At 48.7% G+C, this 21,224-nt stretch overlaps 2 protein-coding genes across 7 annotated transcripts in view; both read right to left on the bottom strand.

Moving 5' to 3' along the window:
• Positions 1–1,067: 1,067 nt before the first annotated feature.
• Positions 1,068–12,117, bottom strand: KLHL35 (kelch like family member 35). The gene is made up of 7 exons (XM_052812935.1): positions 11,990–12,117; positions 8,647–9,537; positions 6,557–6,741; positions 5,865–5,983; positions 5,175–5,363; positions 4,324–4,512; positions 1,068–3,504 (listed from the first exon to the last, which is right to left on the bottom strand). Exons 2-7 carry the CDS (start codon positions 9,534–9,536, stop codon positions 3,316–3,318), a joined length of 1,761 nt encoding a protein of 586 aa, XP_052668895.1. The 5' UTR covers position 9,537; positions 11,990–12,117; the 3' UTR covers positions 1,068–3,315.
• Positions 12,118–16,248: 4,131 nt separating this feature from the next.
• Positions 16,249–21,224, bottom strand: part of GDPD5 (glycerophosphodiester phosphodiesterase domain containing 5) — a 173,196-nt gene continuing 168,220 nt past the window's right edge. For all 6 annotated transcript variants that reach the window (XM_052812737.1, XM_052812743.1, XM_052812739.1 and 3 more), the window contains 2 exons: positions 20,399–20,511; positions 16,249–19,022 (listed from right to left, as the gene is read on the bottom strand). In XM_052812737.1, the coding sequence (XP_052668697.1) occupies positions 18,907–19,022; positions 20,399–20,511 (229 nt within the window). In that variant the 3' untranslated portion in view covers positions 16,249–18,906. The remainder of the gene's footprint in view (positions 19,023–20,398; positions 20,512–21,224) is intronic.

The following is a 21,224-nucleotide window of genomic DNA, read 5'->3' as shown; positions in this document are numbered from 1 at the left end:
CTTTGTGTTCTTCTGCCACACCAAGGAAGAGCAAGAATCAGCCAAGACAAATAATTTTTCATTTTCTCTGGAAATACTCTTTCCATCATGCCAAAATATGACTAAAAGTTTCCCCATCCTTCAGCTGAGTTTGAACGATCCAAGCACCTTCTCTACACTGACCTGGCCATGACCCCGCATAATAGTTAAAGATATCATTCCCTGCAGACAAAAAGCAATACCTTGAACTTCCTACTTGCTTAGACTGAGAATTCAAGTATCCCAGATAAAGGCTGGGATACCTCAAGGATGGTGCTCCCAAAGCTCCTCTGATGTTCCATCAACAACGTATTTTTGGAATGCCATGAAGCAATATGCACAAATGGAATCCCTGCAGCAAAAGCACTTAGGATTCAAGATGAATGTTTATTTCTAAATCAAACCAAGTTAAATTCCTTCCCTAACCCGCCCCTGCATGCCCAACAGCTCACAGCCCTTACAAAATACAAACACATTTCAGTGGTACAATGAATATCAGGACCAAGAATGAGGCAAACATTATAGTATCTATGCCACAACTTCCACCACCATGTTACACCTATTGCAACACACCACACATGTCAAAAGCACATAGGAAAGCTGACGAGAATATCTTCTACCCTTTTGAGCGTGTTTACTTCTACAGGAATAATGTGTGAAGTACAGTAGGAGACTCCCAGGAGGCATTAGGAAAAGCAGGAAAGACTGTAGAAAAAGAAGTTGTAAGTGCAACTGGAAAACTCTTCCTTTTTCCTACCAAGGCTACTGCTACATCCAAATATATTACTATGCTCTTTTCAAGAACAAAAGCACAAAGATCTGCCAGCAGCCGAGCAAGATACGCCTGTGTTCACAACCCTATTCTATATAACTTAGGCAAGGCAGAAATTTGGCGTGAGGACCATCCCTTTGATAAGGCCTGATTCCTCGCGATGCTCACCATCCTCAGCTGAGCAGACTTTGCTCAATGCATGCCCTTGCAAACTCTGGGTGCACTCATTCTCTTGAAAGACCAGCAGTGTTTTCCAAAGTGCAGACCAAGAGGAGAGTCTGTGGAGAGTTAAGAACCTCCTTGGCCATATGAATCGTAGGGCGAGGTGGAGATGCTGGGTCCAAAACAACGCACTTTGAAGGGGTGCCCATACCAAAGCGGTGAATTGCTTAAGGCACAGGGGAACAGTAAGAAGCAAAATTGGGGAGGAGAGATGGACTGTGATTTGTGGTCCTCAGGAAATCGGGCTATAGGAGGACAAAGGTCACTCTGGCCCTGAAGGTTACCACAGTGTGGGGTGATGTGCTCATGCTTTCTTTTGTGCCAATTTAACCAACTGAAGGAAAGGTTCCAGTTTCTTCTGAAATCTCCGTTCCCATTAAAGACCCAACTGTGGATGCAATTTGATTGCAAATAAAATTCCCTTTTACTAGCATGAATTTCCTTTTCTCTCCTCATGGGAATAACCTATCCAGCATTGAATCTCCTTTATATTGCTTAAAGGACACATTGTGCTGCTCATGATCTGATAAAAGGGCTAACCCACAGGCCTTAAGGAGAATTTGAGGCTGAGAACGTTCAAATAGTGCACCTCGATCAACAAAATGGCTATGAGAGCCCTGAGACTTTCCAGGCTTGACTATGATGAGCGTAAGGTACATTTCACGTAATGAAACACCTTGCTTGTCGCCTGGGCAATGGAAGAGCACACATTTCCTAAAGAGAAGAGGAGATCAGCGTGCCCTGGTTACAGCCAATTTTGGTTCTTCAGCAGGGACTTCTTTTTGCCATGTTTTACAGGTAAGGCTGATATTATCATGAAGAAGAGGTGAACTTCTCAGAGCTGACAGAAAACACAAGTACTAAAGAGGACCACATAAAAAACAGCTATATGGGGGGAAGCAGGCAAAACCAGGAGGTTTAAGATAATTAAAAGGCCCTGAAAAGGGGAGTATCTGGACAAGTGGACATAGTCGTTTCCTCTACTTCAGGAAGAAGTCATCATTGGGGTGAGGAAAGGAAGGTGCAGAGAAAACAGCAGCCAACCAGCAGCCTGCTGTAGAGGGGTGCACCCTGCAATGTACAAGTAATGGGAGTTTTTAAGAGACCCCACTCTACATTTGGCAGCAACTAAGTCCCTAATTGCACAACATGAACATTTACATGGAGCCATCAGAAATTACCAGTTCCTGTCATGGACTAAAGACACTGACACCAAAAGCTATGGCTATTCTACCAAATCAAGTGTGCTCAGGATCATTTCTAGACCTGAGACCAAATGGCTTGGAGGAACGCAGTCTGTGAAATCAAACACTTGCTCTCCGAATGAGCTGCAGATTCAGGCTCCCAGGGACTCTGTATCAAATCTGTTAAATACTGAGTTTATTTTAATACTTGCATACTCCAGATCCAAAATGAGCCAGATGTGATTCTGTGGCTACCATGCTTCAGGTCTTCATGCTTAATTCCTACACGTTAATATTCCCCCTACCTCTGCTCTCTGAAGAGGGAACTCTTGGCTACACGATTCACTTGTCCTCTCAATGACGAAGACACAGTGAGACAGCAGTCCAACCACAAAACATGCATGAAAAGAGATAACACTCTGTGCTTTAGAGGAATAAACCTTCATATAGCATGTGCAGCATGGAGTCAGAGCTTGGACTATTTAACCAGGCTTTTGGGGATTTAGTGGAGAAATTTTCTTGGGATATTGGCTTTGAAGTCTCAATCTCAGCTCTCCACTGTAATGGGATTAACTGTTCATGGATGTTAATGACCATGTAGGTCACCACCGTGGTTTGACACAGGGTTCTACAGACCTAAACACACAAATACCCGACAGCTTTAGCTAAAGAATTGGATCCTGTAACTGTAATTGTTACTGCAACAGTCTTGGGCGTCAGAAAGCAGCAAATACATGTCCTTGCAGGACAGCGAGCCTCTGTTGCCAGCATAACAGAAAACCATAATCTACAGGCAGAAAAACCTAAGTAAAGGTCAAATTCAGTAGTTCCAGGGGCTGCAAGGATACTTGAATCCTACTGTGGCAAGACCTGCAATGCAGCTTCACACAGCCCAGCACCCTTTCATCCTCTCACCTAGATCAGCAGCAAAGCCAATGGCATCATCAAGCCAGGAAAAACAAAAACAGAGGCTGCTCAGGGGCTGGCTGGAGCACATCATCTTCAGTGGCTTGTGTTGCCCTTCCCCACGCAAAGGTGAGATATCTGTCCCCAGGCTGGGTGGCCACTGTCTCAAGGGGAGGCTGTGGGTGGGAGGTGGATGCAGCTGGAGCCCCGTGGTCATCTGTTCATGCGCTGCAGGATGGTCACGCAGCCGTGATAACTGGTACAGCGCTGCAGCGGCGGCTGCTGCTCCACGCTCCCCATTACCGGGTCGAAAGTGAACGCTTTGTCCGTGCCTTCCCCATTCTCGTCTCGGCCACCCAGGATGTAAATCTTCCCTCCGCACACCGTCAGGCCACAGCTCTCCTGGAAAGCAGAAGGAAAACCCAAGAGCTGAGGAGCGAGCCTCTAGTTTTAGGCAATGGGGCTGAGTCATTGTGATGGGCTCAACTCTCACCTGCCCAGCAGAAGGGAGGAAAAGTAGGTAAGTGATGTCTGGCTCTTGGGGTGCTGCAATCTTACTGTTTTAGTAAGAGTTTAGGCACTTGAAACGCCTCAAGCCAGTGATGGGGCCGTTGCTGTTTCTGGCAGTCCCTCAGGCACAGCACAGACTCACAAGCATACCAAGAGACCAGAGATACAGCCCACCACCTCCCTGTAAAAGCCACTTATAAGGGTGCACTGACACGGGCATTTTAATTGAGATTGGGGCGAGCTGCGTCCCATCGTTCCTCTGCACTGTGCCATGGCTCACACTGCAGCGTGGCTTTGGAGTACAAAACCATGATGACACTAAACCAAGATACACGACCACCACCACTCCGTGTTCAGTCCACAGACCAGACTAGAGCCAGTATAACCCTCACCCTGAAACACATAGTGTGGAGAACAGGTCCTCAACGCCAATGGTTTCACCCTACAGATCCACTCCTCTGGCGTTAATAGCTAGTGTAGACCCAGCCTCACCAAGAAAACTTGGGTTTGCTGTGGGAGAGACATCCTCCAAGCAGCACGGACACCGATGGCGAGTACACGTTTGAGTTGCTCTGCAGAGGTCATGTTCACACGCTCAGAGCCAAACCCACAATATATTTTCCTTGCCTTCAACCTCAGCAAAGCACAGATGGCTCCTATTCTAGAGAGAGAGGGAAGGCTTGGAGTGTCTTTCCTAAACCTCGTCCTTACCAGAGGCCCAGGGAGGGTGGCCACTTCCCGCCAGCTGTCTTTCCTTGGATCGTAGCTGAAGATTTTACTGAGGAGTCCACCTACAACATAAATGATGTTGTCCAAGCAGACGGCACTGATGCACCTCTGGTAAAAAGGGGTGGGAGACAAGAGCGTCCATTTGTTGTCCTCTGGATCGTAACACTGGACCTGGGAGGAGAAACACAGCTATGGGAACACGAATTTACCACATCTCCCTGCTTGGATGAAACTGCTATTCACTAGAAATAAAAGCACATGGGCACAGAAACATGGATGGGAGCTTCAACACCCAGAGACCAGTGCAGTGAGCAAAGGGATGAAGGGTTCTAGTATTCCCTCTTGCATTCAGGTCTCCCAGACAAAATGGGGGCTCCCAGCATGGCTGTCCTTGACCACAGTTAAGCATTCAGAGATGGAGCTGAGAAGCACTGATGGCTTTTCCTGCAGCTCAGGAGACCAGAAGCATCACGTCTGGCTTGCAGAGGTCTCCTCCAGGCAATTACTACTGTTGCTACTTATCTGAAGTGAATGCCCACAGTGTTGGAGGTTTGTTCCTGTGGTGCCTCAGGGCTGACCAGGCTTCAGAGCAGAACAGGCTCTACTGAAACCATGCCTAATATACTGTCACCTCCTGACACCTTCCTTCTCTGGTCCCCAAGTCTCATTGGCTTCCATTTAAATGTATGGCTTCTCATCTTATTATAAGGGAGTCTTCATTAGTCTTCAAAAAAATCCTCCCTTGTGGCTTAAGGACAATTCCATTTCCTTCCACATTCCCTAGCAAACCTTCTTTTTTAGGTCTCTGTCCGTTCTTGATGCCCCAGCAATACCTTGTCAGTGTTAGCGGTGTCGTCCACAGCACCGCCCAGCACGTAGAGCTTGTTCAGGCAGGAGACCACAGCCGCCGAGCTCACGGCTTGAGGCAGCGGGGCCAAGGTTGACCAGCTGTTGGAGAAGGTGTCATAGCACTCCACGCTGGAGAGGCGGTAAAAACCATCAAAGCCTCCCACAGCGTAGATCTGCCACAAAAGGAGCAAAGCAAGCCGATTAGAAACTCCTGGACTCACCTAATGGACTACACTGCACGGCGTACGTGAGGGGAGGCTAGGACTTGGCCAGAAGGACAGACACCAAGCCATGGAAAAACTTTGGGGTTGGACTAGACCTTTAACGGACCTTTAAAAGTCCGTTCCAACTCAAACCATTCTATGATTCTGTGGAACACCCCACACTGTATAGCTTTCACCCAAAGACTTAATACAGCTATCTGCAGAAGCCTTGCACAATCCCATGGTAGATCTTATTGCTACAATGTCATTTGTGACTACTTCAGGTGACAACACACACCCAGCTGAAACCAATGACATCTTGGTTATGTCCTAGTTGTTCTCTCACCAAAACCATCTCTAAATGACCCATAAGACAAACACACACTGGCAGTTCCTCATTGTACTGGGCAGGAGGAGAAGAGGGGAACAGCGCTCCATGTGGCTTCTTCCAAAATTTGGGCCATTGCTTACCTTGCCCTGAAGTGTTGCCATTTTGTGCCTCCATCGGCCTTTCTGCAGACAAGCAACCTTGATCCAGACGTTCAGCTGGGAGCTCAGCACCCAAACATCATTGCTGCTGATGTGTCCTCCTGAAAAACAGAGGGATGGAGGGCTGGTGCGATCCCCAGGACAGCCCCATCACCTCAATACACCACAATTTTGCATAGTTCCTCCATGCAATGGAACAACTTAGGCCAGAATATGGTTGTTGGGTTATGGCCATGTAAATTCAGCTTCCCAAGGGAGATACTGTCTGGACTTTAAGGCACTTGTTACACTGCTCCATCCCTTATACAGAACTCATCTGATTGATAGGCATTATATTTTAAGTGAAGGACAGGCAGGAGATGGATGTTTTAGGAAACCCTGACTGACAGCCCACACCAAAACAAGCTCATTCCACAGCTGAACACTTGACAGATGCCCAACAAGAGGGAAAGGTTTTTTAATACTGCCATCCTCCCCCTCAAAGGTGAAACTGTTCCTTGGGACAGCAAAATCCAAACTGCCTAAGGATAAACTTCACCAAGAAGTGACTTGGCTCCAAAGCTGGGTTGCACATGAATGAGTCCTAGTGAATAGACCTAAGGAGTGGCTGTCCAAGCAGACGTCGTGCTACTCTTTGCAACCGGGAAGGGACCATCTGGTCCAGGGTATCTCACCTGATATGTACACATCGTTCTTCAGTGTGCAGGCAGCAAACTCTGACTTGGTGTAGCCAGGCACGCTGGAGAGGGCTGTCCACTGCCTGCTTTTGGGGTGGTAGAGGTCTGTGAAGGGCAGCTTGAGAAGGCCTTTCTTATCACAGCCCCCAATGATGATGATGACTTCTGCCAGCTCCATGAACCTAGAACATGAAAGGCATGGGTAACTCCCTGGGCCAGGCTACTCCTTTCCATCATTTCCCCCATCCTATCTAGGACCTTGGCACCACAGTCCAGTGGATAGACCAGGGTCCTCTCCTGCATCAGCTACCGATTTTCTGGGCAAATGATTTCACACCTGCACCTTCCCTTTTGTCTGCACGATCAAATCAAAGTCACCTCCCAACTTGGGTGGGAGGGGGTCCAAGCTGCATAGGGAAAGAAAACGGCAATGGCCTTTAGAAGTCCCTCATGAGATTGCCTTCTGCCACTCACCCTCCCCCTTCCAGCACAATCAAACCTAATAATCCTCAAGGCAAAGCCACGAGCGTGGAAAGCCATTCCTGGCAGCCTGCCTGCAGCAAGCTCTCTGCCTGGAGAGAGAAGTGTTTCCAGGAAATCTCTCTCTCTCCAGCCCTAATAGCAGTGAGCAGACAAGACAGACAGCAGGGGAAGGGAAATCCTGCCAACTAGGAGGTGGCAAGAGAGGAATGGCTCTGCAGGAGGGGAGAGGAGAGGAAGGAGGAGGGTGAAAGAGAATTTGAAAGACTTGGTCCAATCCCCAGCTCTGCCATGGTGTGTGCAGGCTGACATAATTCACTTAAGACCAAAGCTGCAAAAGGAGGGAGGTAAAATGTGGATGCTGGGGGGTGGGATTTATCCCCAGTGAATTTTAGCTGTTTGCATCCTTGAGAAGGTCACCACAGACCCTGTTGTTGAGCAGTTCTATATATAATAACCTGTTGTGATATTTAGCACAGAGAAGATGCGTCAAACCATCTCTTCCACCTGACAGAAACATGCCCTAAATCCCAGTCTGGGACTTCTGAGATGCACTGGGGCAACCTCCATCCTTCTGCCCAGGACGCTCCACTGAGCAGCAAAAAAACCTGCACTCCTTGGGCTGAAGAGCAGGAGAGCACTAGAACCTGGCCCTGCAGCCCCATGGTCATGGATTTCCTCTGGAAAAGGATGGGGAGCCTTGCAAACTGACTCGGTTTGATATGATCACCCACCCCAGAGCAGAGGTGTCCATCAGCACTCTTACCAAGCACACCCTAAGGGACCTGTGGCACCATGAAGAAACAGCAGAGACTTAAAAAGTGGCTGGTCAAATCCAAACTTCACAGTCACAAAAAAGTCCAGATTTCTACACACACACAACCCTAGAAATCACTTTTTCTTTGCCTCCTCCACTTTACACTGGCAGCTGCTTGGGCCAGCATCTCTTTATCTTCTTGCTGTTCATCAACAAATCAATGGAAAGAAAAAAAAAGAACAGAAAAAAAAAAAAAAAAAAGACATTTGGGGATGCCTAGGTAGCCACCCGGACAGTAACTGCTTTTTTTCCCTGGACATTAATTCCTGACCCTGCAGCAATGCCTTTGAGCTAGGCAACACGCTGATGGCCAGGACGATTGAGACTGGTCCAAGCCTTCCTGCTAACAGACAGCCTGGAGAAGGTGGGAGAGAGACCAAAAGAGGTGAAAGGAGAGCAGACAAGTGGCGGAGCTGGGAATGGAAAACACGTCTGAACCCAGAGCTCTACCTATTGGTGAAAGCAGATAGAAATAAAGAGCTACAAACACCCTTTCCTGCCCATAGTCTGGACACATATCTGGATAGCATCATTGCACACCCAGAGCAGTGTGACTAGAGCACTCCTTGCCAACCAAAAAAAAAAGCGTCACATGCATTAGTATAAATGTCACAGGAATCCTTTAAGCCAGGAAAACAATCTCCAATGCCTTCATTTCGGAAACAGGGAGGCCAAAAGAGAAGCAATTGGAGGAAAAGAAAAAAAAAAAACAGCCCAAGAACTCCCCTCAAACTTTAAGATCCATCAACTTAGGCCACGCAGGTCTAGAGAAGACGACAGCGTGTTTTACCTTCTGGGCCTTGATCGCAAAGAGCTGACCTCGTTCCCGAGGATGTAGTACTTGCGGGCCTCGTGCAGCAGAGGAATGCACTCCTTTGAGTCCTGGATGAGTTCATCCATTTCCACCTTCTCCAGAAAGTAGGTGGGGTCGAGCAGGGGCAGACGCACGTGCTCAAGGAGGTCCTTCAAGGCTCCCTTCCTGGCAGGTATGTCATGCCGGACCCAGCGCATGACTGCTTCAAAGACCACTTCCTCCTTGGGGACCACCAGCTGCTCATCGGACAGATATTCAACCAGCTCCTTCACACCCATCTCCAGGAACTCTTCATGACACGACACCTCCACAAAACACTCCAGCATGAACCTCTTGCTCTTTTCTGTCAGAGACGCAATGGAGAATGAATCGGCAAACTTCATGATGCCCAAACAATTGCATGGGTGAAGCTGGCCTTCGAGGAAGGTGACACAAGCATCTCTGAGCTTGGAGATCTGCAGCAAGTCAGACAGTTCCAAGATGCCTTCAACGTTGTCCTCCTGAATGATGATGTTCCCCCCATACATGTAATCAAGAAGGAGAGACATGGTGGAAGCAGATATCTTCTGGATGTTGATGATATCCTGGTGGCCTTCCTTGAGATTGCCACCAAACATGGCCCGGAAATACGTGCTGTTGGCTGACAAAGTGGCACGGTGACAGGGGAATTCTTGTCCATCAATTAATAGCACCACGTCTGTGAAGATGCCGCTCTGCCGGTAGGAGTTCAGTGTCTGGAGGATTTGCTCAGCATGGCAGGACCCACTGCAGAGCTTCATGTGCAGCTTTTCTTTGCCTGGGTCCCGCGTCACATTTTCCAGGCTGCTTGTCCTGAAACTTGATTCTTCTTTCATCATTCGATGCATCCTGATTGGGAAGCAGTGAAGGAGACAAGAGAACAGTACACTATTAAAATATCTGACTGCAATGTCCAAACACCATCACGGTTTCTGCATCTTCCTCGGTGGCATGAGGAAGTACAGATTCCAGCCAAAATAGAGTCAGACTCTGCCCCTTCATCTGCACACATGGCACCTCCTCAGTAACCAACATTTTCTCCAAACCACGGCACAGTGATGGGCACTAGGATATTTCCAATCCAACCCCATCTCAGTAGACAAACTTCTGCTTTTACAAGATGTTTCTTCTAAGGCAGTTGCCTTGCCCAACCTATGCTGTACCACCACCTTGACACCCTTTCTTTCTCACATCTTGCTTTAACTGGTTTCCCCATCCTTTCAAATGCAAGTGCTCCACGGTATAGCCCAGCTGGGAGCAATGCAGTATTTTGATTTTTTCTATCCATCATGTTTCTCCAGGTGTCTTATTCCAGGCAAAAATCCAGAGGTAAGGATGCGAGACTGAGATTTGCCAAAGGTAGCTGTGACACAACCTGCCCAAAAGCATGGGATATGTCTACATCTGACATACCTTTCTGCTCTATTTGTTCTCCAGATGATTTTAAGTGTTTCCTAAAGGACTTCATAAAGTGATTGCAATGAAGCAGAGCAGACTTCTCTTATTCGAACTCTAATGGTTCACCGTTCACACTGACAGCGTGAGCAGCAGGACACACGCCTGTGGGACAGGGAAAGTCATGTGCTCAGCCTGGAGGCTGCAAATAGCTGCACATCCAAAAGGGTGATCCCTGCTCAAGTCGGGGGGAGGCAGCCAGATCACCTGTAAAGAGTAACCCCTGGGGAGAAGGACCTTTGCCTGCAGAAAGGGGGTCTGGAAAGCAGAGGAGCATCGTAGAATTGAAATAGTGACAAGAATTGGCTATATCTGACAATGGTGAGTGAATCAAAGACCCCAAACACTCAACCACTGCCTCAACTGTCCTAGACCCGCTAACAGATTGGTGCTGCCCCATTTCTTCCACTTCTCCCCAAAAGCCTGCCCTGCCCCATCGCTGTGGCACAGACCCAGATGCTGGGGGGAAGAGTGAGGAGGGGACTGACCCTGGGTCTCCCTGCACTTGCCCAACTGCTCTCACCAGCTGGGTGTTAAATAAAAGGGGTGCAGTAATGCCACCACCTGTGTTTTAAAAGCATGGCAAAGAGTCAGCACCACTCCTTGAGCAGGGGTGCCAGTGAGGACCATCAACAGAGCACTCCTGATCACAGCTTCTACCACAGCCATGCAGGCTTTAGATTGCTTTTCTGAGGCTCTGTAACAGCAAAGAGCGTGTTTTGGGGAAGGGGGGTGGTGGTCAGGCTTTGCTCTTAAGGGCCCCCTAAGCTAGGCTCTGGAGCATCTCACCACAAGCCTCTGGCAGGAGCACAAGTCCCCACTGTGGTGATGAGTTACCCGACATCGGTGGCTTTGTAGTGTCCACACAGTCTCCTGCAGAAAGGCAGGTAGCACATCCTTTGAGGAGGGTTAACCTTGAATTTCTCACGAGTCAAAATCCCTGGCTTAGCTCTAGTCCTTCATCTCTTTTCCTATACCTGCATCTCCCGGACAGCCATCGCATCTGACCTCAAAGGTGCTCAGATTCTCCCATGCTCCAGAGGACACCTCCCGGCTGCACCTGCACCAGGGTAGCTGTGTGTAGCACAACCAAATCTAGTCCTGAGGATCTTCACCCCACCACCCCAAGAAAGCGTCACTGTATCCTTTGTGCCTGCAAAATCCCCCAGCAGTGGGGAAAACAGCTCTGCCCTTGCCATGGGGTTGCTGCAGGGACCTAAAGAGCAGTGAAGCAGCATGACAAGCCCTAACTAAATATCTAAGAAATCCTGTGGGAGCGGGTGAAGGCTCTAAACACCCTAAATGCCACCAATAGGTGCTCAGGGCTGTGTACAGAAGGGAAGCGCTGTTAGTCAGTTCAAAGTGATTTAGAGAAGTTACAACAAAGGCAGCTCTCTAGAGATGGTTTTGCAAACAGCACGGCAGACTCCACATTTCACCGACACACACGGCTCCAGCCAAAAAAAAACCCCACATCTACATCCCCACCTCTCTCCCTGATCCGCACACGTTTCCAAGCCATCAGGGTCACGCGCTGCTCCGCACGGCTCAGTGCTGGGAAGAAACAGCTCAGGCTGACCTCCTTACAAAGGGACACCCCTCCTTCCCTCCCCAATTAATCCAAATGCCCTTCCCCAGCTCACATCCCTCCTGTCTGCCCATGAGACAAACCATGCCAGCACCAAAGAAAGAGTGCGTTTGCTCCATTGCCCTCACCCATGCACACTCCTCTGCGGGTCACCCTCTCCACCCAAGTACCACACAGCAGCAAATGATGCCTTTTTTTTTTTTTTTTTTTTCTTTTTGCAAGCCTCCCCAGATGCTAGTGCAAGAAATCCAACATTACCTGGCCCACAGTTTGTGTTTTCCAGGTGGTACCTAGTGAAGACTCAACTTCCCTCTGGGCGAGCTCCCATCCACATTAGGGTTCTGCACGGAGACAGGTCCCCTCCGCAAAGCACACTCAGCCCTTCTGCGGTGACGCTTGGGGAAGCACAAAAGCATCCCCTTTATCCTCACTGCTGGAGAGGTGGAGGAGAAATCTGCTTTTGTTTCTCCTGAATGACATGCCAGAGAGCTACAGGGCATTAGCCATGCAGCTGTCAATAACAGCCAGCCAGGGAGGAGCCAGGACCCAGGGAAAACCCATCGCAGCTCAGGGAAAATACATCACACCAGGGCAGCTTAAGGGTCCGAGCCATCTGGAGAGCAAATTGAGGTCCAGGTGGAACGATTCATTTGATAGAGACTCCATGTCACTGGAAACCAGAATAAAGCTGATAAATAAAATACGGCTCTGTGAGCAAAAAGGCGCCCGGAGCAGGAATGGACTGGGTCAGGGAGGAGCTGCGGTCCCCCTCATTAACGTGTGATAATTAGGTAATTAGGTCCTTGAGGATGATAAGGACAGAAGGGGAGGTTTGTCCTGTGAGGCTTTCTGCACCCTCCCCTCTAACTTGATCCCAGTTGTTGGGTGAATTTTTAAAAGCTCACAGCAGGCATCAAAGCAGCCCCGAGGAAGCTCCACAAAGTAACCCTTGTGCTGAAGACTATCAACCCCCCTAATGTGATGCAGCCAGCCTTCCCTCCCTTGCCCAGCATCACTTCAAACAACTTCTATTATTTCACGCTAGACAGAAAAGAAATATTAATCATAACCAGCCCCTGCACGCTGTCATCCCAGTGACATCACCTTTCCATGGGGCACCGCTGCCGCGTTTGCTGGCTGGCTCCTTTCTGCTCCTCTCCCATCTCTAGGATGCAGGGCACAAGCTGGCATCCTGCTTGCTCCCAACATTTGCATATGAATAACTGGCAACCTAGAAGGGACTGTGGTTTCCCAGCCTGTGCCGTGGGCTGGAAGGGTTGGGGGATTTGCTCTTAGGACCTTCCACCCTGATAGATTTGGCACTGCCAGGCTGCACCGACCAGGGGTGCAACCATGTCCGCGCATGGATGGAGCTAGAGGTGACTGGAAGTGGCTCATCGGGACAAATAGCAGCAGAGCACCGATCCTGCCCTATGGGACACAGCAAAAAAGGTCTCCAGAGTATTGGAAACTCTTCAGCAAGGTTGCAAAGCCATCATCTCCTTGCAACCATAAAGCACGGGGCTACCAACCCGTTCAAAACCAAACCCCAGCTTCAGGCAGCGTGTGCAGCCCCAGGGTTGGGGAGGACCAGTTACTAGGAGTTGTAAACACACAAAGTTACCAAAATGAGAAGGCTTTGCAGGGAGCAGCTGTCCCCGTGCCCATGCCAAGCCGCCTATCGAGTGGATTTCTACAGCCAGACTGCGCTGCTCTTGGCCCTGGATCTCGCTGCGGGATGCCACCGTGCCCCAAAGCGGCTGTCGCTGTGCAAAGGCTGTGCTACAACCCACGCTTGTGGCCTTTTTGCATGAAACAGAGGGCATTAAACACCCCATAGAGCTGCAGGACGTGAGGGTGTTTGAAAGGGGTGTCTGCTAGGCAGCACCAGAGGAAGGATGCCTTACGCTGCCAGTGCCCTGGGTCTTCTCCCAGGGTAGATACAGATACCAGAAGCAGTGATTTTACAGCAGATTAGGACTCTAAAATCCCTTCTTCACATTAAAAACGCTCAGCCTCTGGCACGTGGCCTGTGGAAGCCATTAGGCACAAAGCCACAAGCATTAAAAGGATGCAAAAGGGAAATACGAGTATATAGGACCAGGAACTCCAGGCGCCTGCTGGGGAAAGCTCTCTGTGAATGTAGGACCAAAGCTTACTGAAGGAGCAGCAGAGTATGCATGTCAGGAGGAGAAAGGAATAGGAAGGAGAAGGGAGGCAGCTAAACTGAAAACAAGGAAAAAAGAATGGAAAGGTAGAAGGGAGTTTTGGATAAATCAGGTAACGGAGACCACGGTGAGACATCTTGAGGGAGACGGCCACTAGGATTTGATCGCGCTGTGGTCTGTACTTCCCCACCACACGCCCAAGAGAAGGAAATGCCTCCTATCCAGGACAGCCGTCTATGCACGCCTGGCACCACCATCCACGGCTCCACCTTGCCATGGAGAGAGTCAGGACACCCTCTTTTCACCCTCAGCCAGCTAGCAGAAGTGAAGGGCAGTCACCAGCCTCCGCGAGAAGAGACCAAAGCAGGAGAGCCAAGTAGATGAGTTAGGGCAGAGAAGTAACTAGAACAGAAACAGGATCCAGAAAGAAGACAGGGAGAAAACTAAGAGGCTTAAGAAGGGAAAAAAACCCTTAGTTTTCTATTTCACATATGGTCAATACTCACATTGAGCTTGAAACCCGGTCAGGAGCTTCAGCCAAGAAGAGGTTGCTTGCACCAAGAAGGGGAACCAGCCTTCAGCCTCATGCCACCGCTGCTGCTTACGTCGTGGCTAGACTTCTCACGCTGAGTTTGAACTTTGAAAGCTCCTAACCACTGCATCATATTGAGGCTTTAGCAGAGATATAAGAGATCCTTCTAATGGCAGGTAACTGCGTAGGCCTAGGGCATCAGCATCACCTCCCACACCCCAGGACTACAGCTCTACTGGCAAATTTAAAGGGCTGGAAATGTTCCCAGATAGCACGAGAACTATCCCAGCTATACCACTAAGCTCTTATAAATAAGGGCAGTTTTAGAGAGGAAGAAAAAGAGTTAAATAGCACAATGTTGGCTGTCCCAAGCCATTTGGGCTTAGAGCCAGCAACCAATCCTCCACTCTTTTATTTGAATAACAGACACAGCCTACATGACTCTCATTTCTCTCCTTTCAACTTTTCAATATCTTTCCCTAGGGTACAGCAACAACAGCCCCTAGTTAGGGATTATTCAATACTGTAGATATCAGGAGCTCTATCCCTTCCCCTAGGGCAATTTTATATTTAACACTCAAATGGTATTGCCAGAGCCAGTCAAATTCATGACACGGTACTGACTACCCATCACCAACCAGTGAGATAGCGTTGTATTTACTTTAATCCCTTCCAACTATCAGTTAAATGCAGCCATTCAGGGGCTGGAGAAAACAGCTGCTTAACAAAGAACAATCCCACACTGACCCAGACAAGATCCCCTTCTCAACCAAAGCACCCTCAGTTGCAGCTGGGAGCAGATCCTGGGGTAAAAATTAAAAAATAAAATAGAGCAAGCACCAAGCAAGCCTTTCCCTTAATATACACATCTAGCAAAGAACTGCCCAGGGACTTCCCAAGCTGGATCTCACGTCCAGACTCCTGTGTTTAATAAGTGCTAATGGATGTATCAGCCATTTCTTCCTCCTTGAACTTGCTTATGATTTTTGGCCTTCACAGCACCCTGGGGCAATGACTTGCATAACATGTGTTAAAAATAAATTGCTTCCCATTTGTTTGGTTTAAAACTGCTGCCTGATCCATTCTACGGGTGCATCATTGTCCCCATGTGGCCATACACACTGAAAAATTATTCTACAGTTACTGTTCATGGCTCAGGTCTGCACAGTTGCCTCGACTCCACATGACTGCTTTTCAGCTACTGTCTTCTGGTCATTTTTGTGACCCCCCTCTGGACCCGCTCCAACAGGTCCCTGTCTCTCCTGTGCTGAGGACCCCAGAGCTGGACGCAGAACTGCAGGGGGGGTCTCACCAGAGCGGAGCAGAGGGGCAGAATCCCCTCCCTCGACCTGCTGGCCACGCTGCTGGTGATGCAGCCCAGCATACGGTTGGCTTTCTGGGCTGCAAACGCACATTGCCAGTTCATGTCCAATTTTTCATCCACCAGTACCCCCAAGTCCTTCTCCACAGGGCTGTTCTCCATCCCTTCATCCCCCAGCCTGTATGGATCCCGGGGGTTGCCAGGTGGAGGACCTTGCACTTGGCCTTGTTGATCCCCATGAGGTTCACGTTGGCCCACTTCTCGAGCTTGGGATGGCTTCCCATCCCTCAGGTGCGTCAGCCACACCACTCAGCTTGGTGTCATCAAGAGGAGATGCAACACAGCTGTACCAATCTCAAGAAGGACAGATCTCCAAACCTCCCTCTGGTCAGACCTTTGGCACTCTCATGAAGCATGAAAAAGCAGAAACACAGGGAGAAGGATCAAGGCATCATCGTTATGCAGGTAATCCCAGAACACACAACAACATCACAGATTGGCAGGGGAATACTGACAGTTTATTTCACAGAGCATTGCAGAGTTTATTTTGGTCTAGGTCTATTTTCATCAAAAAAGTATCATCCTTTTAAAAAGAAAGGTAGCAAATATTCAGGACAATTATGGTAACAGTCAGTGCATTACGCATAAAGTTTGGGTCTCATCATTAAAAAAAAAAAGAAAAAAGTGAATTGTGAAAACAACTCTTTGTTGGATTGCTTTTAACACTTCCAAGCTTTTAAGCACTTGACCTTTCAATAAAGTCATCTCCAAAGATGAAAACAGAACATGCAGGTGATTATCAACAGATGCTGAGATTTAAACAAGATCTCTCACTTGGCAATGACAATCCACCAGGAATGTTTCAATACAGCACCACATTAAAGGGAGAAGCAACTTTGTTCTCAAAAGCCTTCAAATCCACCAAAATCTTGCAATTTTGCAGAAAAACCACACTGTATTTCACAGACTTGAGAGAGTACCATATAGAAGGACAGTATTTGGGGAAGGTAAGAGGCAGCATGGACCAGGGTCTTATTCCACTTACATTCATAAAAACCCAGGGTAGATACAAACAAATTCTTGATTTGCACTGCTTAGGAGGTCCTTATTAAAGCATGACAATTCATATTTTCATTATTAATAGGGGTGTATTTCTTTTACATAGATAATTTGGCCACTTTTGCCCCCAATTCTCACACACTAAGTCCAAGACTTTGGGGTTTCAAAACACTACTGGAGTACAGCTTAAAAAAAAAAAAAATAGAGCAGTTCAGTGCTGCCAAAACAAAACCAAACTGCTCGAGGCTGTTTTTATTGTGGCTTGTTTCTGGTCTTTGCAAGCCTGCTTTGTGCGTTGAATGTGACGCACGCCAGCATCCCCCAGACCACCTTCTTCTCTACAAGGTGACTTCTCCCAGCCGCTCACGGGCTCTGCAACCCAGCTTGGCCAGCACCCGAAGGACTCAGCCTCAGCTCCCATTCCCTCCATGGGAAACAACTTTGACGGTCCCATCGCTTTCAAGGCAGCCCACACCAAGCTTCAAAGGAAGATCGCGCTCAATGGGATTTCTCACGTCGCATGGCGTGTCGACCAAGATCCAGCAAGGAAGGAAGCAACCCCACACCAGAAGGCCACGGGGACTGAGCCAAGACCCATTCACAGCTCCAGCAGCCTTCCAGCTGGCTTCAGCTGCCTTGGGAACCAGCTCCGTGTGAACAGCAAAGTGACCCAAAAACAGGCTCCTCTCCACGAGGCCTTGAAGGTCAAGAGCAGAAAGCTCAGACCGCCCTTGGGCTGGCTGTGAGCCGTTTCAGGGAGGGGATAAAATGCAACTGTCATCTACTTAGTTTCTGAGCTTTTGGTTTGGTTTTTTTTTTTCTTTTAACCTCTGGTCTAGGATTTTGGTTTAAAGCCATTTGCATTGGAAACACGCTGATCCGAGCTCTTACCTTCATGAGCCTGTCAGCATCTGCTGCAAGACCGTCACTCCTTTGGAGGACGTGAACATGCAGCTTTTAAAGATCCTGCTTTTAAAGCAAGGAGGAAGGTCTCCTTGCAGGAATAAATTACACTCCAGGGCTGCTTCACCTTCCAAACTATTTACAACTCCTTCACCCATGGGCATCTGCTTGGCCCAGAGAGGGGGGGAAGTTCACACTGGACCACCACCTCCTCTTCCTACACGGATGCAAGGACAGGGAAGCAAGGAGCAACTGCAAATGCCACTTGGAGTGGCAGGCACTTTAGCCAGATCTGAGCGGTGATGGTGCCAAAGGCATTGCTTTTTGCAAGCCATTGGGGCTCCCGACAAAGCCCAACTCAGGGAGAAGATAGAAAGAAAGAAAAAAAGGAAAAAAAAAAATCAAGAATCAAAGCATTGCTGCCAGCAGAGGCCAATCTACAGCCAACACTCAGGATTTGCCTTCGAGACTGCGGCAGGACTTTTCAAGAGCGCCATTCCCCTGCGAGCATCCAGGCTTTGGGGAAGGAGGATGGGACAGGCAGAAGGTGCCCAAGTGACTGAGCCAGTGCAACCCCTTCCCTGGCTCTGAACTTCAGCAGGGAAGAGCAGTGCTATCTCCTCTCCTAGGAAAGCTTCTCTCCTCCAAACAGCCTCCTGTTGCATTAGAGCTAAAACTTCATCGCCCGGGAAAGGGGGAAGAGGAGGGGAAACAAAAAAAAACAGTAACAAAACCAACACTTCACGAGAACATCACAACGTTCAGCTACACAGTCGCTGCACCAAGGGAAGGAGTGGAGCAGGGCAAGGGGGAGAAAGGGGAGACACGTCCAACGTGTTTTTCCCAGAACCCCCCAAGGGGACTCAGGCTGTCACGTCAAGATTCAAATAACTTCAGCCATAAGGTCGAGGATTTAATGAACACGGTATTTCCACTCATGCCCTGGAAAAATTACACTCAAAAAAAAAAAAGAAGAGACAAAAAAATTCAGATTTTCTACATATTTACAAAAATAAGCCCCCCGACCTCACAACCAGGGAGGTGGAGCAGCTAATGATGGGGTATGGGAAGGGGTCTCTGCCCGACCAGCAGTTCCTCAAAGGTTCCCATCCCGCAGCAAGCAGGAAAGCATGGCTTTCGCTGCCGGAGCGAACGCGGGGGATGCCACGCGCCGGGGTTGGACCAGAGCCCCTCAGTTCATCCGCAGCTTGGTGTCCCGGTGATCCGTGGGGGTGACCATCTCGTTGGCATAGCCATTCTCGGAGCAGAGAGAGAGCTCGTCCGTGGTCTCCACGCCGTTGTTGATCTCTGGGGAGGGCAGAGAAAGCAGGGACATCGTCACAGGGCTGCAAGTCCCAGGAGCATCCCCCATGGATAGGGAAACTGAGGCACTGAGCAGCCATGCAATTCCAGCACATAGGATCTATCTGATCCTACAGGGATTTCACCCTGGGTTTAGTAACACTGCACTCATTTAAAACCAGTTCTGAACAGGATCTGCCTCCAAATAGGAGCTCATTTCTAAACTTCAGACCTTGACGATCTTGTCACCATCAGAGGCAAAACTGGATTCCCCCATATACATGATGCTACTCCACAGGCTGAGTTAGTCACCTGTGGGAAAAAGATGCAAAATACCTGAACTTAATCTCTACCCAAATGGCCATGCTGGAAAAGGGCAGACTCCTATAGTCACTGGTTTCACTGGGAAAAATGTGCAACCAACCACCAATGTTTTAATTGTAAACACCCACCCTAAGCAAGAACATTTGTTTCAGAGGCACAGAACTTTAATATGTATCCCCAACCTGTGAGGATATTTCATGTCTAGGACATTTTATGTGTAGAACATGTTGGGGAGGCTTAATTCTGCTGTGACCAACTGCTTTCCCTATCTGGGTTTCATGGATTTACACCTGATTTTCACCATCTCTAGAAGGCAGAATCCAGCCTGCATTTCACACAGTAAGCTCTTTGAAGCAAGAGTTGTCATTTTGCTGTGTATGTGCCCAGTACAATAAACCCTGATCCCTGCTGGAGGTCTCTAGCCCCTACATACAAAGAAGGAAAACCCATAACAAAGCTCAAGGGGAGATTATATTCACATTCCTTCAAATGTGAGTTTTCCAGCTTCACGCACCAACTTTAATCTTTTAAAGCTAAATGTTTCCCTCTTCGTACGCATTTCTGAGATCTTTCTTAGAGGTGGGGTGAGATGGAGACATTGCCAGCATGTTCCAACACAAGTAAACGCTGGGAGGAGCACAAGAATATCAGGAACCCCTCAGCCTGTAGTGTCACTGAATTCCAGGTCTACCCCAAGCTCATCACCACTATTTGTGGTGATCTATGCCATTATTTTAACGGGTTTTATAGCTTTTGACACGCTGTTAACAACTGAGAGCAGAGAAGATGTGGGACAGTACAAGAGAGCTCCATGGCGTAACTTGGGAAGTTAAATGCAGCATTTCTGAGCAAATCAGCGCTCAGACCTGCACCAGTTTGGGATGGATGAGCCATGACCATATCCCACAAGTGGTTCAGTGCAGCAGGGTCAGTCCAGTCATCCTGTCCCACCAGCAGATGATGACACCCGTATCAAGACCACCTCCTCCACCAGCAGAGAGCAGGGTGACAGCTGAGGGATGGAGCAAAGGGCTCTGGCCAACCAGCCCCATCCATACCTGAGAAGATCAGCTTCTCCTTCATGATCTTGACATCCCGGCTGGACCGGCGGACAGCAGCGCTGAGCATGATCTGCTCCGGGTTGTAGGTCCTGATGCTTCCTAGGCGCCACCTGCAAGACAAGAAGGGATCTCAGGGGCTGGTCTTCCCAACCACGGGAGCATCCTCAGTGCAAGTGGCCACCAACAACGCGGAGACCAACAAGTCCCAGAGACCCTCACGCCTTCGTTCCCTCGCACATACGCAACCCCTCACGGTCAGAGGATGTTCAGAGATGAGCATGTTATCTCAAAGGGGTACAGACATACAAGCAGGTCATCTTTAACCACCTTGAACGTCCTAATTCCACTGATTTCACCAAGGACAGCAGATGCACCAAACCTCTATCACATCAGCTATCCAGCTGCCCAAAGGAGGTAGGGCTGTTTTGACTCTTAGGGTTGGAAAGAAGGAACAGAACAAGAGACTAAGCCAAGTAAAGAAACAAACCATAACCTTTTCCTCACTGAGTGACATGCTCACGCTTGTGGGAGAAGAGAGCTCAAAGACAATTAAAGGTCTCAAACCTGAGACGCAGCAAAGACACTGACATGAGCTGCTCTGCAGGAAAGTACAAGCAGTCCCAATGCAGGTACCTGTCACGTGCCCTTAAATGTAGTTTCCCCCAGCTCACTTCCCTCCCCAAACGCCAGGTCTTTACTTAAATGTTTCTACACAAACCCTCCACTTTTTAAGCCTCAATGAAACTCAGTGTTCACCAAAAGTTTCCACCACATGAACAATATAAGGCTGATGGGAACTTGGCTCAACTTCAAATTAGCCAGA

Source organism: Harpia harpyja, chromosome 17 (assembly GCF_026419915.1).
Source record: "Harpia harpyja isolate bHarHar1 chromosome 17, bHarHar1 primary haplotype, whole genome shotgun sequence".
Taxonomy (NCBI): domain Eukaryota; kingdom Metazoa; phylum Chordata; class Aves; order Accipitriformes; family Accipitridae; genus Harpia; species Harpia harpyja.
Note: the sequence above shows the minus strand (reverse complement) of the source record. Positions and strands in the feature narration are given on the sequence as shown.